This window comes from Oncorhynchus mykiss, chromosome 11 (assembly GCF_013265735.2).
Source record: "Oncorhynchus mykiss isolate Arlee chromosome 11, USDA_OmykA_1.1, whole genome shotgun sequence".
NCBI classification, from domain to species: Eukaryota; Metazoa; Chordata; class Actinopteri; order Salmoniformes; family Salmonidae; genus Oncorhynchus; species Oncorhynchus mykiss.
This window is the reverse complement of record NC_048575.1, coordinates 60,733,873-60,756,750: the sequence shown is the minus strand read 5'-3', so window position 1 is coordinate 60,756,750 and position 22,878 is coordinate 60,733,873. Positions and strand designations below refer to the sequence as shown.

The 22,878-nt window shown below is 43.0% G+C and overlaps 1 protein-coding gene across 1 annotated transcript in view; it reads left to right on the top strand.

Annotated features, from left to right (window-relative positions):
* The first annotated feature begins 974 nt into the window (after positions 1-974).
* Positions 975-22,878, top strand: part of LOC110536138 (pleckstrin homology domain-containing family A member 2) — a 26,327-nt gene continuing 4,423 nt past the window's right edge. Inside the window, exons 1-7 of the mRNA XM_021621721.2 lie at positions 975-1,459; positions 3,028-3,190; positions 3,445-3,501; positions 3,608-3,656; positions 11,276-11,373; positions 14,839-14,967; positions 15,110-15,211. Coding sequence (XP_021477396.2) covers positions 3,050-3,190; positions 3,445-3,501; positions 3,608-3,656; positions 11,276-11,373; positions 14,839-14,967; positions 15,110-15,211 — 576 coding nt within the window. The 5' untranslated portion in view covers positions 975-1,459; positions 3,028-3,049. The remainder of the gene's footprint in view (positions 1,460-3,027; positions 3,191-3,444; positions 3,502-3,607; positions 3,657-11,275; positions 11,374-14,838; positions 14,968-15,109; positions 15,212-22,878) is intronic.

Sequence of the window (22,878 nt, the reverse complement as noted above, 5' to 3'; positions counted from 1 at the left end):
CTCCATCCATGGCTAATTTAGTAAAGGGCCCATTTTAGCTAGCTAGCCACCAGCGGACAACACAACAAGATGCAACAATTCAAGTTGTTTCTGTTAATGACGTATGCTCTCAAAGCAATTTGATAGGAGAGAGACCAAATCCAAGCTGGCTTCCCAGGACACTTATTTTTTACCTAAGCTAGGCCCATTCACAGTGGAGCTCACTCAGTTTGGCTCAACATTGATTGGTAATTTTTTTGTACATTTTTTTTTAATACCAAATGCTCACTGGCTTCCCTTTCATTCAATGCTACAGCCAGCAACAATGTCATACTCGTTTGGACCAGACAGTATCAGATAGATGGCCTACACATAGAGAGACAGAGGGGTGCTGTTTTGCTTGCTCTGATGCTTTCTCCTGTGAGTTACATTCAGCCTCCAGGCTAGCCAGGAGTGTATTCATTAGTCCAATTCCACTGCAAAACGTTTTTGTCTGCTGCAAAACGTTTTGCAATGGAAACCATTGATTGTTTCCTCTAGGAACAAAACAGGAAGGGACTTACCTGAATTTGTCCAAAATAAACTATTGTTTTTGTTGAATAACATTTTACATTTGGAGTAAAGTGTTTCTGTTGCAAAACGTTTTGCAACAAATGTTTTGCAACAGAAAAATGCTTAGCAACAGATTCTGACTATTGAATACACCCCTGCTGTACCCTACAGTAGTTGAAGATATCCAGCAGATCCTACCCACTTGCTTACAGCTGCAGTAGGGTCATGGCTCAGAAATGTACCTCAATCCAGGGATGAGAATTGTCCCATTATCCAAACAGTTACTCAAAATTGTCCCTTTATCCCAACTGTTACACCAAGAAGATTGAACCACTGCTATTAAACCTTGGATAAACAGTTGGGATAATGGGACAATTGAGTACAAACTCATTTCTCATGCCTGGATTAAGGTATGTTTTCTGAGCCATATCTCTCACCTGCTCCAATGTGTCAATCTACACAGGAAGCCTGTCCGACCCTAGTGCAGCTGTAAGCAAGCGGGTCGGATCTGCTGGCTAAATTGACAGCTGCTGCAGAAAGTTACATTGTAGCGCAGAGCACAATGACAGTCATGAGGACAATTCAAACACGAAGCAACAATCGAGAGATCAGAGCCAGTCAAGAGTTCAAGTCAACGCAGTTCTTTAATGCCAGTGAGGTATATAGATTACGTTTTTGTCCAGTAACAACGAGCAAGAGACTAGATCATTTCCGGGGTTGGTTCTAGGTCGAAAATATATTATAATTGCGAGCTCTACCCGGAAAGAAGCCACAGCGGTGTTCGGGTGCTGCACACATACATTTCAGATGTGAGGCTATGTCATGTAAACTCAGAGTAACAGCGGATTTAAACTTCCATTTACCCTGGTGAGACGCGTTTTACTCTTCCACTTCGGACGCACTGGCGCACACTGACCAGTTAAAACGGGTAAGTTTTCGCGGAATTTCTGTCTGCGTGTGTATGTGTGCGCGTGCGCGCGCGTCTTGTTGGGAAGGGGGGGTTGTGGTCGGCAGATAATTGAATCATGAAACTTTCATGTCATCTCAACCTGATGCTAAATCATGCTTTATTGGCTGACGAAGTTATCCATACGGGTCGACAACTAGTGAAATAACTGACAGACAGTTTATCTATGGAACAAAGCCCACTGAGCACCTGACGAAATAATGTCTATATGATACAGGATGGGTTCCGTCTGTATCTGATCCTATAGATAGATAGATAGATAGTATCCATATAGACAGAGATAGATAGATACTTATACTATATTAATACTATCTCCTCATTCGGTTTGGGGAATAACTGTGCATTTAAACAAAACGAAATATTTACAGGAATCAGGCCTATATAGAACAATCAGCATGGCATCACACACAAATCACCATGTATTGTAAAGATGGATAACTACTTTATGTGTTCCATCTATGCCAACATGTAGCCTAATTTCAGACTTGGTTACTGCTGGTGGTGTAAAGTAACTAAGTAAAAAATACTTTGGGTATCTGTGCGTTACTGTTTATCATTTGGATGACTTTTACTTTTTCTCCACTACATTCCTAAAGAAAATATGTACATTTTACTCCTATACATTTTCCCTGACACCCAGAAGTACTACACTTACACTTCAAATGCTTAGACAGGACAGCAATATGGTCCAATTCACACACTTATCAATATAATGCATTGTCATCCCTACTGTCTCTGATCTGGCAGACATACTAAACACAAATACTGCTTTTGTCAATTGTGTTGGAGTGTGCCCTGGCTATCTGTAAATCATGCAGTCAGGTGTACTTAATGTAAGAGGTTTGATGTACAGGATTAACTTTTTACTTTTACTCAAGTATGACAATTGGGTACTTTTTCCACCACTGTACTTAAGTACATTTAAAACCAGATACATTTGGGGGACTTGTACTTGAGTCTATTTCTATTCTATTTCTAATCTTTACTTTTATTCAAGTATAACAATTGAGAACTTTTTCCACCACTGGTTACTGCTGCTATGCTTAATGCCAAAAATATATTATTTGATTTATACCAAGGATTGGCTGTGTGTCTGCATGTGTGTGTTTTTCTTTCTTTATTTCCTAAAACAAAATGTTGTTCATATTGCCTGTTCCAGAGGGGAAGTTGTCTTTGTATGCTCATGTGACCAGGTAGGTGCAATAACTGCACAGATGATGTCATGATGATGTTATGTCCTCAGCATGTCAGTCTCTCTGACAGTTAGGTTAGGTTGTCCTCTGATGTTCATTCCCTTGTCACTCTCTCTCTGCCCCCCCCCCCCCCCCCCCCCGTTCTCTCTCTCTCTATCTGGCCAGATGAAATGTGCCTGTATGCAGATCTGTTCAGTAGTCTATAATTTCCAGCTGTGGTGAATCCTCTGGTTAGCAGCACAGCCTCGGGCCTTAGGCTTAGCTAGGCTGCCTCAATAACGTCACATGAAAAACTGCTGAGTGTGTGTGTGACATGCCCCCCCCCCCATCTCTCAGTGATGTGGTAGCAGGCAGCAGTATGCCGTACTTGGACAGACAGAACCGTGTCTGTGGCTTTCTAGACATCGAGGAGAAAGAGGGCAGCAACCGCTTCCAGAGACGCTATTTTATACTGGACACACAGGGCAACACACTGCTGTGGTACATGGACAACCCCCAGGTACACACAAACACGCACATCATACTGCCTGTACAAACACACATGATCTCTGATGTGTCTGAGGCAGAGTGTGGTCAGATAGTGGTTGTGTTCCGCCACTAGCAGAGTAGAAACACACCTCCTATAGAGGAAGTGAGACTAGGTGTAGAAGGCTTCTCTGTGCCTTTAACGATCTCTGCCTGCAGAAGTGTTTGCTATATTGAGTGTTGTGTTACTGTGTCTATTACATTGGTGTGTTGTATCACTGCCTGTAGAACCTGCCCAGTGGAGCGAATGCAGTCGGGAGTCTGCAGCTGACATATATCTCCAAGGTAACAACACCCTAAAACAGATGACTTTATTAAGGGCAATGTTTTTGACTAATTCCAGACTCTCATCTTCTCTCTCTTGCCTTCTCCTCCTCTGTTTGGGGGTTAGGTGAGCGAGGCCACGGGGAAACAGAAGCCCAAGACTGAGTTCTGCTTTGGTGAGTCAACGTGTGTGTTAGTGTGTGTGTGTGTAGGGTGTTCTCATAGCCCTGGTGAAACACGTACAGTAAAATGTGTTCCTATTTTTATCATACCTGTTCTGTCCTCTTTGCAGTGCTCAATGCTATTATAGCCTATATAATATTATATATTTCTAAGTACAGTACCGGTAAAGAGTTTGGACACACCTACTCATTCAAGGGTTTTTCTTTATTTTTACTATTTTCTACATTGTAGAATAATATTGAAGACATCAAAACTATGAAATAACACATATAGAATAATGTAGTAACTAAAAACAAATTGTTAAACAAATTCAAAATATATTTTATATTTGAGGTTCTTCAAAGTAGCCACCCATTGCCTTGATGACAGCTTTGTACACTCTTGACATTCTCTCAACCAGCTTCATGAGGTAGTCACCTGCAATGCATTTCAATTAACAGGTGTGCCTTAAGTTAATTTGTAATTTCTTTACTTCATGCGTTTGAGCCAATCAGTTGTGTTGTGACAAGGTAGGGTTGGTATACAGAAGATAGCCCTATTTGGTAAAAGACCAAGTCCATATTAGGACAAGAACAACTCAAATAAGCAGAGAGAAACGACAGTCCATCATTACTTTAAGACATGAAGGTCAGTCAATCTGAAAGTTTCTTCAAGTGCAGTCGCAAAAACCATCAAGCGCGATGATGAAACTGGCTCTCATGAGGACCGCCACAGGAAAGGAAGACCCAGAGTCACTTCTTCTGCAGAGGATACGTTCATTAGAATTACCAGCCTCAGAAATTGCAGCCCAAATAAACTCTGGAAAAAAAGAAACGTCACTTTTTCAGGACCCTGTCTTTAAAGAATTCGTAAAAATCCAAATAACTTCACAGATCTTCATTCTAAAGGGGTTAAACACTGTTTCCGATGCTTGTTCAATGGACCATAAACAATTAATGATCCTGCACCAGTGGAATGGTCATTAAGACACTAACAGCTTACAGACGGTAGACAAATAAGGTCACAGTTATGAAAACTTGGGACACTAAAGAGGCCTTTCTACTGACTCTAAAAAACACACAAAAAAAGATGCCCAGGGTCCCTGCTCATCTGCGTGAACGTGTCTTAGGCATGCTGCAAGGCGGCATGAGGACTGCAGATGTGGCCAGGGCAATAAATTGCAATGTCTGTAGTGTGAGACACCTAAGACAGCACTACAGGGAAACAGGACGGACAGCTGATCGTCCTCGCAGTGGCAGATCACGTGTAACATCACCTGTACAGGATCGGTACATCCGAACATCACACCTGCGGGACAGGTACAGGATGGCAACAACAACTGCCCGAGTTACACCAGGATTGCACAATCCCTCCATCAGTGCTCAGACTGTCCGCAATAGGCTGAGAGAGCCTGGACTAAGGGCTTGTAGGCCTGTTGTAAGGCAGGTCCTCACCAGACATCACCGACAACAACGTCGCCTATGGGCACAAACCCACCGTCGCTGGACCAGACAGGACTGGCAAAAAGTACTCTTCACCGAGGAGTCGCGGTTTTGTCTCACTAGGCGTGATGGTCGGATTTGCATTTATCGTCAAAGAAATGAGCGTTACACCGAGGCCTGTACTCTGGAGCGGGATCGCTTTGGAGGTGGAGGGTCTGGGGCGGTGTGTCACAGCATCATCGGACTGAGCTTGTTGTCATTGCTTGTTGTCAGGCAATCTCAACGCTGTGCGTTACAGGGAAGACATCCTCTTCCCTCATGTGGTACCCTTCCTGCAGGCTCATCCTGACATGACCCTCCAGCATGACAATGCCACCAGCCATTTTTTTTAAATGTCGGCCCTAGCTCTGAACTCAGGCCCTATGTGTAGTTAACCGACCCTCTGCCCATTCATCGCCATTTTACCTGTTGTCTTACTTGATTAGCTATTGTCTTAACTGTTGTTGTCTTAGCTAGCTCTCCCAATCAACACCTGTGTGTTACGTCCATTGTTCAAAGGAGACCAAGGTGCAGCGTGGTAGGCGTATATTTTACTTTATTTTCAAATTACAACAAAACACGATACAAACGTAAAGCTCTGTAGCGCTAAACAGCAACTATACAAAGACAAGATCCCACAAACTAGGGTGGAAAACAGGCTGCCTAAGTATGATTCCCAATCAGAGACAACGACACAGCTGCCTTTAGCCCGGCAAGTGCGGGGCGCTGGCACAGGACGCACTGGGCTGTGAAGGCGCACCGGAGACACAGTGCGCAGAGCCGGCGCAGGATATCCTGGCTGAATGCCCACTCTAGCACGGAAAATGTGGAGTTCTGGCACAGAGGGTGGAAAACAGGCTGCCTAAGTATGAATCCCAATCAGAGACAACGATAGATAGCTGCCTCTGATTGGGAACCAGACCCGGCCAACAAAGAAATAGTACACATAGATTTGCCACCCAAGTCACACCCTGACCTAACCAAATAGAGAATAAACAAGGCTCTCTAAGGTCAGGGCGTGACACTGTGATTACTTTATGTCTCTCTCAAATGTCAATATGCCTTGTATACTGTTGTTTAGGATAGTTATCATTGTTTTAGTATACCATGGAGCCCCTAGTCCCATTCTACATGCCTCAGATTCCTCTTTTGTCTCACCCCTCACACATGCGGTGACCTCACCCAGTATAACCAGCAACCTCTCTTATCATCACTTGGTGCCTGGGCTTACCACCACTGTACCCGCACCCCACCATACCCTCTCACATTATGCCCTGAATCTATTCTACCACGGCCAGAAATCTGCTCCTTTTATTCTCTGTCCCCAACGCACTAGACAACCAGTTTTGATAGCCTTTAGCCGTACCCTCGTCCTACTCCTCCTCTGTTCCCAGGGTGATGTGGAGGTTAACCCAGGCCCTGCGTGTCCCCAGGCACTCTCATTTGTTAACTTCTGTAATCGAAAAAGCCTTGGTTTCATGCATGTCAACATTAGAAGCCTCCTCCCTAAGTTTGTTTTACTCACTGCTTTAGCACACTCCGCCAACCCTGATGTCCTTGCCGTGTCTGAATCCTGGCTTAGGCCACCATACCCAACTACAACATTTTCTGTAAAGATAGAACTGCCAAAGGGGGAGGAGTTGCAATCTACTGCAGAGATTGACAGAACTTTGCAGGCTTATTTTTCAGGTTTATACCCAAACAGTTCTAACTTCTAATTTAAAAAATGAATCTCTCCAGAAATAATTTGTTGCCGCCTGTTATAGACCCCCCTCAGCTCCCATCAGTGCCCTGGACACCATATGTGAATTGATTACATCTATCTTCAGAGTTCGTTCTGTTAGGTGACCTAGACTGGGATATGCTTAACACCCCGGCCGTCCTACAATCTAAGCTAGATGCCCTCAATCTCACACAAATCATCAAGGAACCCACCAGGTACAACCCTAAATCCGTAAACATGGGCACCCTCATAGATATTATCCTGACCAACTTGCCCTCCAAATACACCTCTGTTGTTTTCAATCAGGATCTCAGCGATCACTGCCTCATTGCCTGCATCCGCTATGGGTCCGCGGTCAAACGACCACCCCTCCCCTCATCACTGTCAAACGCTCCCTAAAACACTTCTGCGAACAGGCCTTTCTAATCAACCTGGCCCGGGCATCCTGTAAGGATATTGACCTCATCCCGTCAGTCAAAGATGCCTGGTCGTTCTTTAAAGGTAATTTCCTCACCATCTTAAATAAGCATGCCCCTTTCAAAACATGTAGAACTAGGGGCGGCAGGGTAGCCTAGTGGTTAGAGCTTTGGACTAGTAACCAGAAGGTTATTCAAATCCCAGAGCTGACAAGGTACAAATCTGTCGTTCTGCCCCTGAACAGACAGTTAACCACTGTTCCTAGGCCGTCATTGAAAATAAGATTTTGTTCTTATGTTCTTAACTGACTTGCCTGGTTAAATAAAGGTAAAATAAAAAGAACAGCTATAGCCCTTGGTTCACGCCAAACCTGATTGCCCTTGACCAGCACAAAAACATCCTGGCGGACTGCAATAGCATCGGATAGTCCCCGCGATATGCAACTGTTCAGGGAAGTCAGGAACCAATACACGCAGTCAGCCAGGAAAGCAAAGGCTAGTTTTTTCAAATGCAAATTTGCATCCTGTCGCTCTAACTCCAAAATGTTTTGGGACACTGTAAAGTCCATGGAGAACAAGAGCACCTCCTCCCAGCTGCCCACTGCTCTGAGGCTAGGTAACACGGTCACCACCGATAAATCCATGATAATCTAAAATGTCTATAAGCATTTCTCTATGGCTGGCCATGCTTTCCTCCTGGCTACCCCGGCCATCAGCTCCGCACCCCGCTCCCCCCACCCCACCCCGCAGCTACTTGCCCGAGCTTCCCCAGCTTCTCCTTCACCCAAAACCAGATAGCTGCAAAACCTGGACCCGTACAAATCAGCTGGGCTAGACAATCTGGACCCTCTCTTTCTAAAACTATCGGCCGCCATTGTTGCAACCCCTGTTACCGGTCTGTTCAACCTCTTTCGTATCGTCCGAGATCCCTCAAGATTGGAAAACTGCCGCGGTCATCCCCCTCTTCAAAGGGGGTGACACTCTAGACCCAAACTGTTATAGACCTATATCCATCCTGCCGAACCTCTCTAAAGTCTTCGAAAGCCAAGTTAATAAACAGATCACTGACGATTTCGAATCCCACCGTACCTTCTCCGCTGTGCAATCCGGTTTCCGAGCTGGTCACGGGTGCACCTCAGCCACGCTCAAGGTACTAAACGATATCATAACCGCCATCGATTAAAAAACAGTACTCTGCAGCCGTCTTCATCGACTCTGTCAATCACTGTATTCTTATCGGCAGACTCAATAGCTTTGGTTTCTCAAATGACTGCCTCGCTTGGTTCACCAACTACTTTGCAGATAGATTTCAGTGTGTCAAATCGGAGGGCCTGTTGTCCGGACCTCTGGCAGTCTCTAATGGGCGTGCCACAGGGTTCAATTCTCGGGCCGACTCTTTTCTCTGTACATTGTACATATCAATGATGTCGCTCTTGCTGCGGGTGATTCCCTGATCCACCTCTACGCAGACGACACCATTCTGTATACATCTGGCCCTTTGGACATTGTGTTAACTAACCTCCAAACGAGCTTCAATGCCATACAACACTACTTCCGTGGTCTCCAACTGCTCTTAAACGCTAGTAAAACCAAATGCATGCTTTTCAACTGTTCGCTGCCCACACCCGCCCGCCCGACTAGCATCACTACCCTGGACTGTTCTGACCTAGAATATGTGGACAACTACACATACCTAGGTGTCTGGCTAGACTGTAAACTTTTCTTCCAGACTCATATTAAACATCTCCAATCCAAAATCAAATCTATAATCAGCTTTCTATTTCGCAACAAGGCCTCCTTCACTCACTCCGCCAAACTTACCCTATTAAAACTGACTATCCTACCGATCCTCGACTTCGGCAATATCCTCTACAAAATAGCTTCCAATACTCTATTCAGCAAACTGGATGCAGTCTATTACAGTGCCATCTGTTTTGTTACCAAAGCCCCTTATACCACCCACCACTGCGACCTGTATGCCTTAGTCGATTGTCCTTCGCTACATATTCGTCGCTAGACGCACTGCTTTAGGTCATCTATACGTCTATGCTAGGTAAAGCTCCGCCTTATCTCAGCTCACTGGTCATGATGACAACACCCACCCGTAGCACGCGCTCCAGCAGGTATATCTCACTGGTCATCCCCAAAGCCAACACCTCCTTTGGCCGCCTTTCCTTCCGGTTCTCTGCTGCCAGTGACTGGAACGATTTGCAAAAATCGCTGAAGCTGGAGACTTACATTTCCCTCACTAACTTTAAACGTCAGCTATCTGAGCAGCTAACCGATCGCAGCAGCTGTACATAGTCCATCTGTAAATAACCCACCCAATCTACCTACCTCATCCCCATATTGTTTTTATTTACTTTTCTGCTCTTTTGCACACCAGTATCTCTACTTGCACATCATCATCTGCTCGTTTATCACTCCAGTGTTATTCTGCTAAATTGTAATTACTTCGCTACTATGGCCTATTTATTGCCTACCTCCTCACTCCATTTGCACACACTGTATTTAAACTTTTTTTCCTGTTGTGTTATTGACTTGTTAATTCCATGTGTAACTCTGTGTTGTTTGTGTCGCACTGCTTTGCTTTATCTTGGCCAGGTCGTAGTTGTAAATGAGATCTTGTTCTCAACTAGCTTACCTGGTTAAATAAAGGTGAAAAAAACAACATCTCAATCCCATTGAGCACTTCTGGGACCTGTTGGATCGGAGGGTGAGGGCTAGGGCCATTCCCCCCAGAAATGTCTGGGAACTTTCAGGTGCCTTGGTGGAAGAGTGGGGTAACATCTAACAGCAAGAACCGGCAAATCTGGTGCAGTCCATGAAGAGGAGATGCACTGCAGTACTTAATGCAGCTGGTTGCCACACCAGATACTGACTATTACTTTTGATTTTTCTTCCCTTTGTTCTGGGACACATGAATCAATTTCTGTTAGTCACATGTCTGTGGAACTTGTTCAGTTTATGTCTCAGTTGTTGAAATTGTTGTGTAAATATTTGTATGAACATTTGTTAAGTTTGCTGAAAATAAACACAGTTGACAGTGAGAGGATGTTTCTTTTTTTGCATAGTTTAAATGCTTCACAAAAAACATGAGCTGGCGCACACCCAGAATAAAAGTTTGTGTGGAGGTGCTGACTAACGGCGAATAAGCTATCAAAATAAAGAAAGTCGCTATGTCACAGAGTTCAAGTAACATCAACTGTTCAGAGGAGACTGTGAGTCAGGTCTTCATGGTCGAATTGTTGCAAAAAACTACTAAAGGACGCCAATAAGCAGAAGAGACTTGCTCGGGCCTAGAAAGATGACTGAGTCCAAATTTTAGATGGTGCTTCCAACCGCCGTGTCTTTGTGAGAAGCAGAGTAGGTGAACGGATTATCTCTGCATGTGTGGTTCCCACCGTGAAGCATGGAGGAGGAGGTGTGGGGGTGCTTTGCTGGTGACACTGTCAGTGATTTATTTTGAATTCAAGTCACACTCAACCAGCATGGGTATAGCATTTTGCAGCAATACGCCATCCAATCTAGTTAGTGGAACCCTCATTTGTTTTTCAACAGGACAATGATCCAACACTCCTCCAGGCTGTGTAAGGGCTATTTGACCAAGAAAGAGAGTGATTGAGTGCTGTCTCAGATTACCTGGCCTCCACAATCACCCAACCTGAGTTGGACCGCAGCTTCACCTGGAATGCAGAGTGGAGGAAAAGCAGCCAACAAGTGCTCATCATATGTGAGAACTCCTTCAAGGCTGTTGAAAAAGCATTCCAGATTAAGCTGGTTGAGAGAATGCCAAGTGTGCAAAGCTGTCATCAAGGCAAAGGGTGGCTACATTGAATTATCTCAAATATATGTTGATTTGTTTAACACTTTTTGGTTAATGTGTGTGTGTGTGTGTGTGTGTTTTCATAGTTTTGATGTCTTTACTATTATTCTACAATGTAGAAAATAGTAAAAATAAAGAGAAACCCTTGACTGAGTAGGTGTGGTACTGTATATCACTATGTCTGCAGTGATCAATGCAGTATCTCGGCGGTATTTCCTCCAAGCCAACGATGCTGCTGACCTCAGAGACTGGGTCATTGCTCTCAACAAAGCCACCAAGATCACTGTGAGTACCCCAACTCATGTAGCTTCAAATCAACTTTTACATTCAGACATCTAATCAATACACGTATAACGTTCCATCAAACTGAGACTTAGCGATATTAAGTTGCTACAAACAGCACTGCATATGTTGCAGATGAGCGTGATGCAAGACAATGCACTCCCCAGAGCCGCTGGAAAACATGTGGCGAGACAGCATCTGCCCCAGTACTTTTCAATCGCACACCACTTTCAAAGCAGCAGCACCAACCGGGCCAGTAACTTCTCAAATTTTTGCGTTCCAGTTCAGCATCTACCTGCTCTGTTGCCATCTACCATTGACAAACCATTGAAGACTACACACAGAAAAGTTGTGCTGTTTTTATTTGAGCAATATCATAGGCCGTTCATTCAAGCACCACTACACTCCCGCGAGTCACCACTTCTTGAGCAGTACAGAAGTTGATGGCTACGTTCACATTGCAGATGCGAGCTGGCCTGAGCAAAAATAAGCGCCCATCAATCTACTCAGAGTTATTTATTTTTAGGAAAAGTGATTTACAAAAGTAAACTTTCACTAGTGAACATATTAGCAATATGCTGGCTACTGTTGATAGTCTGTATAAAGAAAGATACAAAAAGACACCTAGCATTGGTCTTGGCTGGTCTACTGTAGCCAGTCAATGTCTATTTTGGAACGTTTGTCTTAAAGGGGCAGCATCCTATTTTGAGCTGTGAAAGGCCCCAGAAAAGAACGTAACACATTTTGCCAAACCACTTTAGAACCAATGGTGTCACCTTTGGCACTCAGAGTATCACAGGGCGTCTGCACGGATGCTCTTCAATAGCTACAGCCTCATTGCTGCGAATCAGAAAGAACGGAGAAGTTTAGGTTTGCGTTTTACTACTTTTGGTTATTGTGGCAATGGGCCTAACGTTGCTGTTTACTTCGTGCATACAGTTGTACTGTAATATATTGCCATCCATGCACTTTACAGTGAAGTGGTATGGAGTGGAATGTTCCATTTTCTCTTCTCAAAACTGGCTGAATTGTTATTTTTACCTTGTACGCACCTGCAACTGTTGCTGTGTATTAGATATTACTGCAGTGATGGAGCTGCTGTAGGAACCCAAATATTTCTCTACACCCGCAATAACATCTGCTGAATATGTGTCTGCGACCAATAAAATTGGATTTGATTTGACCCGCAACTTCCCACAGGTGAGAGAAATTACACTGTAAATGAGAATCACCTGCCTCCAACCAAATTATTTTGAATTCTTCTGAATTCGTAATCGTTTAGTCTAGGCCATTATTATTTTGGGGGGTCCTGTACAGTTGTAAATCAAACAAAAAAATATATGAACCCCAAAAGTTATTTCAGTTTCAACTTATTTTAGAAGAAATAGTGATTTCATATAAAAAAAAAATATGTGCACAGTTACACTAATTATATATTAGTGTAACTGTGTCTGACTCTACCTTTTTGATATTGCATTTATAACTTGACTCTAACACTACACGTAATATGTTCATGTTTGATTTCGGTAAACCCGTAGGCTAGGTGCAGCTGAAACTACAATCACCTGAGTCACACTGACAAGAAGTGATGTCACACAGAGCCATAGATACATGTAACTGCAAACACAATGGAAGCACTTGAGTAAATGAGGGATACAAACTATTTTGAAAGCAGGTGCTTCCACACAGGTGTGGTTCCTGACTTAATTAAGCAATTAACATCCCATCATGCTTAGGGTCAAGCATAAAAATAATAGGCAAGCTATGCCCCCATCGGATGACATTGTCCCCATCCACAAGGCATGAGTGGTCACTTAATGGTTTGATGAGCAAGAAAATAATGTAAACCATATGCCATGGCCATCTCAGTCACCAGTTCTAACCCAATAGAACACTTATGAGAGATTATGGAACGGTGCCTGAGACCGTGTTTTCCACCACCATCAAAACAATCACCAAATTATGGAATATTTTCGTGAAAGAATGGTGTCGCATCCCTCCAGTAGAGTTCCAGACACTTGTAAAATCTATGCATTCTGTAATGGCTGTTGGAAGGAGAGGACCAAGGTGCAGCGTGGTATGTGTCCATATTTATTTAATGAACACAAAAATAACAAAGCGAACGACTGAAACAGTTCTGGCTGGTGCAGACACACAACAGAAAACACAACAGAATGCCCACCCCAACTCACGCCCTGACCAAACTTAAACAGAGACATAAAAAAGAAACTAAGGTCAGGATGTGACACATTGAATCTGTTCTGGCTTTTGGTTGCCCAAAGCCCTATTAAGACACTGTATATTGGTGTTTCCTTTATTTTGGTAGTTATCTGTATATAGCACTCAAGAGGAAGAAGTCTGTGGTCTCACATTCAACTGTTTGGCCAGGGTGTACACACACACACACACACACATCTAAAATATGAGGAAATGGTGAAACAGGACAGTGGGAGTTGTTTTCAGGTTTCACATAGCAGATTCATGTCAAATCAAATGTTATTTGTCACATGCGTCGAACACAACAGACCTTAGTGTGAAATTCTTACTTACAAGCCCTTAACCAACAATGCATAGTAAGAAAATATTTGCAAAATAAACTAAAGTAAAAAAAATAACACAATAAAATAATAAGGCTATATACAGGGAGTACTGAGCCAATGTACCGGGTCATATTTACATTTAGGTAAGAACAGTGTGTGTGCTAACTTATATCCAGCCTGTGGGGGGCTTTCCACACACACTGTTTTAACAGACTGCTGATGTTTGTGCTGTGGAGCTGCACTATAGAGCACACACACATGCAATCTTCTCGACCACACATTTTTCTTGGGGGGGGGGGGGGGGGGGGGTCAGAGAGTTTAATGCTGAGTCATGGAGGTCATAAGGCCTGTAACTCCTCCCCTCCACACCACTACAGAAGGCTGAGAACAGCAGTTAGTGATTACATCCCAATAATCTCTTTTCTCTCTCTCTTTTTCTCCTGAAGTGTGCACTCGTTCACCACTTCACACAAATGTTTAAGCATGGGATTGGTATAGGCATGGCCTAGAGGGAGTTTCCATATACCAGTCATTTTGTTTTCAATCCATGAAAGGAGGTGAACAAGTGCACACTTCGGGAGAAAGGAGAAATTATTGGGACCTGTGGCCCAATAGTCAACACTGTGTTTGGCTCTGTGAGGCTAGAGTGTGGTGCTGCTCTGTTTCTTCTGTATTGTCACCTGCCCTCACACAGGAAACACAGATGCTCTCGCTATTCCACTTCCTCTTTGACTCCCCCTGAAGAAACCCTGTAGGCCTACATGTCCGCCATGTTTATATCAAATGTCTTGTTTATCACTCCAGAAATATGTTACATTATAGTTTCATGGTTTATCAGTAAGTGAAAGTTAATGATAATGTATTGTTGGATAAATGCTAAATGCTAGCTATGGGTTTGACTTGATGCTCAAACTGTTGTTTTCTGTAGGTCCCGAAAGCTAGACCTCTCCAGCCAAGGACAGAGGTTTCTATGGTAACCGGTGAGGCAGGGGTTAAGAGGCAGGCCTATAAGACTGAGATCATCGGGGGAGTGGTGGTGCACACCCCCATGTACCAGGTACTATGTTCTAGTCCAAACGCACCATTGCCATGGTGACCATGTTGGTGTTTGTGATGATGGTGGTGATGACAATGGAGGGGGAGGATGATGATGATGTACAGTGATGGTGATAATTATGATGATTGTGTGTGTGTTGCAGAATGAGGGGGAGGAGATGGAGGTAGGGGACAGGAAGGTCAACGCTGTAGGCAGTAGACCAGGCGTGCTGAGGTGTGGCTACTGTGTCAAACAGGGTAACATGGTGAGTACAAACACACACTAGCAACGGTCATCAAAATTGTTAAAGGTTTAAATAAATGCAACAGTTGGACAATGGAGGAAGATACTCCAAACCTTTTGGAATTTTTATAATCCATCAGATATTGACCGAATTATAGCACAAAACATTTTACTGCCACGGACAAATAATGAAGTTCAGCGATTTTGGTGGGAATTCTGGTATTCAATTTAATGTAAAATTTCACTTTTATTCACTCATATATACATTTTATAATGGTATCAGGTATTTGCAAAAATATTGTGTGCTGCATTTGCATAAATACACTGTGTGTATTTTAATAGATTAACATAAACGGGTTTCATAGGGCTGTAACCACAACTTGCTCTGTGTATATGCTCGACAATCATCTCATTCCAAAATTATGGGCATTAATATGGAGTTGGTCCCCCCTTTGCTGCTAAAATAGACTTTCCACTAGATGTTGGAGCTAGAGGTCGACCGATTAATCGGAATGGCCGATTAATTAGGGCCGATTTCAAGTTTTCATAACAATCGGAAATTGGTATTTTTGGACACCGATTTGGCCGATTTTATTTATTATTATTTTAAAAAATTACACCATTATTTAATCTTTATTTAACTAGGCAAGTCAGTTAAGAACACATTCTTATTTTCAATGATGGCCTAGGAACGGTGGGTTAACTGCCTTGTTTAGGGGCAGAACGACAGATTTTTAGCTCGGGGATTCTATCTTGCAACCTTACAGTTAACTATTCCAACGCTCTAACCACCTGCCTCACGAGGAGCCTGCCTGTTACGCGAATGCAGTAAGCCAAGGTAAGTTGCTAGCTAGCATTAAATGTATCTTATAAAAAACAATCAATCAATCATAATCACTAGTTAACTACACATGGTTGATGATATTACTATTTATCTAGTGTGTCCTGCGTTGGATATACAGTGGGGCAAAAAAGTATTTAGTCAGCCACCAATTGTGCAAGTTCTCCCACTTAAAAAGATGAGAGGGGCCTGTAATTTTCATCATAGGTACACTTCAACTATGACAGACAAAATGAGAGGGAAAAACAAATCTGAAAATCACATTGTAGGATTTTTAATGATTTATTTGCAAATTATGGTGGAAAATAAGTATTTGGTCACCTACAAACAAGCAAGATTTCTGGTTCTCACAGACCTGTAACTTCTTCTTTAAGAGGCTCCTCTATCCTCCACTGGTTACCTGTATTAATGGCACCTGTTTGAACTTGTTATCAGTATAAAAGACACCTGTCCACAACCTCAAACAGTCACACTTCAAACTCCACTATGGCCAAGACCAAAGAGCTGTCAAAGGAGACCAGAAACAGAATTGTAGACCTGCACCAGGCTGGGAAGACTGAATCTGCAATAGGTAAGCAGCTTGGTTTGAAGAAATCAACTGTGGGAGCAATTATTAGGAAATGGAAGACATACAAGACAACTGATAATCTCCCTCGATCTGGGGCTCCACGCAAGATCTCACCACATGGGGTCAAAATGATCACAAGAACGGTGAGCAAAAATCCCAGAACCACACGGGGGGACCTAGTGAATGACCTGCAGAGAGCTGGGATCAAAGTAACAAAGCCTACCATCAGTAACACACTACGCCGCCAGGGACTCAAATCCTGCAGTGCCAGACGTGTCCCCCTGCTTAAGCCAGTACATGTTCAGGCCCGTCTGAAGTTTGCTAGAGAGCATTTGGATGATTCAGAAGAAGATTGGGAGAATGTCATATGGTCAGATGAAACCAAAATAAAACTTTTTGGTAAAAACTCAACTCGTCGTGTTTGGAGGACAAAGAATGCTGAGTTGCATCCAAAGAACACCATACCTACTGTGAAGCATGGGGGTGGAAACATCATGCTTTGGGCTGTTTTTCTGCAAAGGGACCAGGACGACTGATCCGTGTAAAGGAAAGAATGAATGGGGCCATGTATCGTGAGATTTTGAGTGAAAACCTCCTTCCATCAGCAAAGGCATTGAAGATGAAACGTGGCTGGGTCTTTCAGCATGACAATGATCCCAAAAACACCGCCCGGGCAACGAAGGAGTGGCTTCGTAAGAAGCATTTCAAGGTCCTGGAGTGGCCTAGCCAGTCTCCAGATCTCAACCCCATAGAACATCTTTGGAGGGAGTTGAAAGTCCGTGTTGCCCAGCAACAGCCCCAAAACATCACTGCTCAAGGAGGAATGGGCCAAAATACCAGCAACAGTGTGTGAAAACCTTGTGAAGACTTACAGAAAACGTTTTACCTCTGTCATTGCCAACAAATGGTATAACAAAGTATTGAGAAACTTTTGTTATTGACCAAATACATATTTTCCACCACAATTTGCAAATAAATAAATTAAAAATCCTACAATGTGATTTTCTGGATTTTTTTTCTCATTTTGTCTGTCATAGTTGAAGTGTACCTATGATGAAAATTACAGGCCTCATCTTTTTAAGTGGGAGAACTTGCACAATTTGTGGCTGACTAAATACTTTTTTGCCCCACTGTAATCGATGTGGTGCGTATTCGCGAAAAAGGACTAACGTTGCTCCAATGTGTACCTAACCATAAACATCAATGCCTTTCTTAAAATCAATATATATTTTCTTTTTATTTAATTCATTTAATTTTGGGGAATTGTATCCCCTTTTCTCCCCAATTTCGTGGTATCCAATTGTTAGTAGCTACTATCTTGTCTCATCGCTACAACTCCCGTACAGGCTCGGGAGAGACGAGGGTCGAAAGCATACGTCCTCCGAAACACAACCCAACCAAGCCGCACTGCTTCTTAACACAGCGCGCATCCAACCCGGAAACCAGCCGCACCAATGTGTCAGAGGAAACACCGTGCACCTGGCGACCTGGTTAGCGGGCAGCTGTGCCCGGCCCGCCACAGGATTCGCTAGTGTGCGATGAGACAAGGATATACCTGACAGCCAAACCCTCCTTAACCCGGACTACTCTAGGCCAATTGTGCGTCGGCCCATGGACCTCCCGGGATGTGGCCGGCTGCGACAGAGCCTGGGCTTGAACCCAGAGTCTCTGGTGGCACAGCTAGCACTGAGAAGTATATATTTTTAAACCTGGATATTTAGCTAAAAGAAATCCAGGTTAGCAGGCAATATTAACCAGGTGAAATTGTGTCACTTCTCTTGCGTTCATTGTAAGCAGAGTCAGGGTATATGCAACAGTTTGGGCCGCCTAATTTGCCAGAATTGTATGTAATTATGACATAACATTGAACGTTGTGCAATGTAACAGGAATATTTAGATTTATGCATGCCACCCATTAGATAAAATACGGAACGGTTCTGTATTTCACTGAAAGAATAAACGTCTTGTTTTTGAGATGATAGTTTCCGGATTCAACCATATTAATGACCTAAGGCTTGTATTTCTGTGTGTTATTATGTTATAATTAAGTCTATGATTTGATAGAGCAGTCTTTTAAGCATTCATTCAAACAGCACTTTCGTGCGTTATGCCAGCAGCTCTTCGCAATGCTTCAAGCATTGAGCTGTTTATGACTTCAAGCCTATCAACCTGCGAGATTATGCTGGTGTAATCAATGTGAAATGGCTAGCTAGTTAGCGGGATGCGCACTAAAAGTGTTTCAAATGTCACTCTCTCTGAGACTTGGAGTGGTTGTTCCCCTTGCTCTGCATGGGTAACGCTACTTCGAGGGTGGCTGTTGTCGATGTGTTCCTGGTTCGAGCCCAGGTTGGAACGAGGAGAGGGACGGAAGCCAAATATACTGTTACACTGGCAATACTAAAGGGCCTATAAGAACATCCAATAGTCAAAGGTATATGGAATACCTATAATAACTACAACCTAAAACTTCTTAAATGGGAATATTGAAGACTCAAGTTAAAAGGAACCACCAGCTTTCATATGTTCTCATGTTCTGAGCAAGGAACTGTAACGTTAGCTTTCTTACATGGCACATATTGCACTTTTACTTTCTTTTCCAACACTGTTTTTGCATTATTCAAACCAAATTGAATATGTTTCATTATTTATTTGAGGCTAAATTGATTTTATTGATGAATTATATTAAGTTAAAATAAGTGTTCATTCAGTGTTGTTGAAATTGTCATTATTACAAATAAATGTAAAAAATCGGCTGATTAATCGGCATCGGCGCTTTTTTGGTCCTCCAATAATCGGTATCGGTATCGGCGTTGAAAAATCATAATCGGTCGACCTCTAGTTGGAACATTGCTGCAGGGACTTGCTTCCATTCAGCCACGAGCATTAGTGAGGTTTGGCGATTTAGACCTGGCTCGCAGTCGGTGTTCCAAATCATCCCAAAGGTGTTCGATTGGGTTGAGGTCAAGGCCAGGCCAGTCAAATTCTTCCACACCGATCTCTACTAACCATTTCTGTATGGACCTCACTTTGTGCACGGGGGCATTGTCATGCTGAAACAGGATAAGGCCTTCCCCAAACTTTTGCCACAAAGTTGGAAGCACAGAATCGTCTAGAATGTCATTGTATGCTGTAGCATTAAGATTTCTAAAATTGATTGAATCATTTTTTCCCACAATCTACATACAATGCCCCATAATGACATAGAGAAAACATGTTTTTAGAAATGTTTGCACATTTATTAAAATAAAGACCTTATTTACATAAGTATTCAGACCCATTTCTATGTGACTCATTTGAGCTCAGCTACATCCTGTTTCCATTGATAATCCTTGAGATATTTCTACAACTTGATTGGGTTCCATCTGTGGTAAATTCAATTGATTGGACATGATTTGTAAATGCACACCTGTCTATATGTGGTCCCACTGTTGACAGTGCATATCAAAGCAAACTCTAAGCCATGAGGTCGAAGGAATTGTCAGTAGAGCTCCGAGACAGGATTGTGTCGAGGCACAGATCTGGGGAAGGGTACCAAAACGTTTCTGCAGCATTGAAGTTCCCAAAGAACACAGTGGCCTCCATCAATCTAGAGCTGGCCGCCTGGCCCAACTGATCAATCGGGGGAGAAGGTTCCTTGGTCAGGGAGGTGAACAAGAACCTGATGGTAACTCTAACAGAGCTCTAGAGTTCCTCTGTGGAGATGGGAGAACCTTCCAGAAGGACAACCATCTTTGCAGCACTCCACTAATCAGGCCTTTATGGTAGAGCGGCCTGACGGAAGCCACTCCCCAGTAAAAGGCACACGACAGCCTGCTTGGAGTTTGCCAAAATGCACCTGAAGGACTCTCAGACCATGAAAAACAAGATTCTCTGGTCTGATGAAACCAAGATTGTACTATTTTTGGCCTGAATGCCAAGCATCACATCTGGAGGAAACCTGACACCGTCCCTAAGGTGAAGCATGGTGGTGGCAGCATCATGCTGTGGGGATGTTTTTCAGCACCAGGGACTGGGAGGCTTGTCATGATCGAGACAAAGATGAACGGAGCAAAGTAGAGAGATCCTTGATGAAAACCTGCTCCTGAGCTCTCAGGATCTCAGACTGGGGCGAATGTTCACCTTCCAACAAGACAATGACCCTAAGCACACAGCCAATGCAACGCAGGAGTGGCTTCACGACAAGTCTCTGAATGTCCTTGAGTGGCCCATCTAGAGCCCGGACTTGAACCCGATCGAACATCTCTGGAGAGACCTGAAAATAGCTGTGCAGCGACGCTCCCCATCCAACCTGACAGAACTTGAGAGGATCTGCAGAGATGAGTGGGAGAAACTCCCCAAATACAGATATACCAAGCTTGTAGATTCATACCCAAGAGGACTCGAAGCTGTAATCACTGCCAAAAGTGCTTAAACAAAGTACTCAATAAAGGGTCTGAATACTTATGTAAAGTGATATTTCCATTTTTTGGTTTGAATAAATGTGCAAAAATATCTAAAAACCTGTTTTCACTTTGTCTTTATGGAGTATTGTGTGTAGATTGATGAGGAAATAAATAAATGTAATACATTTTAGAATAAGGCTGTAAAGTAACAATGTGGAAAAATTCAAGGGGTCTGAATACTTTCCAAATGCACTGTATACAGTAGTGTACTTTACATTGTTTGTGAGATCAGACATAATATCACTATAATCCGAGTGTTCATTTTCATAAGTTGCATTCATTTCGGCGCATCTCATTTTGTAAACATTTCAATTGTATTGAATTATAAAGTTTTTCAACTCCACAAAAAATGTACACCCATCAAAATAACTTTATCTTTTGTGATGTAAGTGTTGAGAAGATGCGTTAAATACCAGACTAAGTTTAGTATTTACCGGGGTGTGTTTGACACGTCATTACTAAACATTTTCTGCGCTCGTAAAGTTAATTGGAAAAAATGAAAGCAACCAATCCAGCGAGATTTGTGACAATTGCATTTTCCACCCCTCAAACACAGGAAATAGATTTATGAAAAAGACAGCTCCTCAGGTAGGCTGGGCATGCACGTTGCTATGTACATAGGGCTGGTGCGACGACACACCGGCGGCCACGAGTCATGAAGGCAGTCAAATTCCACATGGCCTTTTAGTCACAGTAATTAGGCTTCTCCAAACATTGCTGCTGCTGGTCATTAGTAGTCTACCAAACATGCTAACTGCCTGGTACCCAGCACTCTATTGTCCCTCTAATCACTCTGACACCAATGCAAAAGTGTTCTCCAGTAACTGTAAGTGCATAGATGACATGTATTTTTTTCCCGCTGCTCCTGTTTCGATACAGGTCCATGATAATGGTCCATTCTAAATCAAAACAAATGTCACATATTATTTAGCATGTGTAAAGACTAGATTAAATCATGAATTGGCTAATATTGTCACCCATCAGACTATCACTTGTGAATTATATATTATCTTGTGAATGATAGCATAAGAAATTATGCTTTTTTTGCAACATTTTCTAATCATAGTCACACACCTCATGTAGCCTAGCCCATAGGCCTATACATGTTAATAAGGTTTGTATCACAACTAAAGTTTCCAAGTAACTTCTTAAAATGAAGCACATTAATCCGCTTTACAAGGGGTGTAGAGCCTAACGTGTGTGTGTGTGTGTGTGTGTGTGTGTGTGTGTGTGTGTGTACAGTGGGTGAAGAATGTGAAGAAATAGCCTAATAGTTTATCAACATTTCAAGCTAAACGTTCTGATATTGTGTCAGCCACATTGCATAAAAAAGTATTTTTGATGCTAGTGGTATTCATTTGGGATCTATCGCATCCCACAACTGTTCCAGACTATGTTTGGAATATTTATTTTTCAAACAGAATAGAATAGGTCGACTTTTGTGCTATGGGGGATAGTAGATTGACATAGGCTAGTGCTTTTGCTGTTCGTTAGGCCTACTCATCTTGTTGGCTGACGAAAAGTAAATGTGGACAGTCCATCCAATATCTTCAATATTCACCTCGGGATTGGATAAGGACACACACAGTTGCGTCCCTGATGTGTCTGTCTTTACTTGTAGCCTGTGAGAAAGACCCGATCACATGACAGAGAGGCTTCGGATTGGTCAGCACACTCGGGGAGAAGGGCACAACGCAGCACTCCGGGTCGCAAAAGGCATGGATTTTTTTAAAGATGCATTACGGACACAAAGGGGAAGCCGGCGCGAAGTTCGAGGCATTATCAAATACTTTTCAAATTGTAAATGAGAGACTGTTGGAGTGTGTACAATCTGCCAA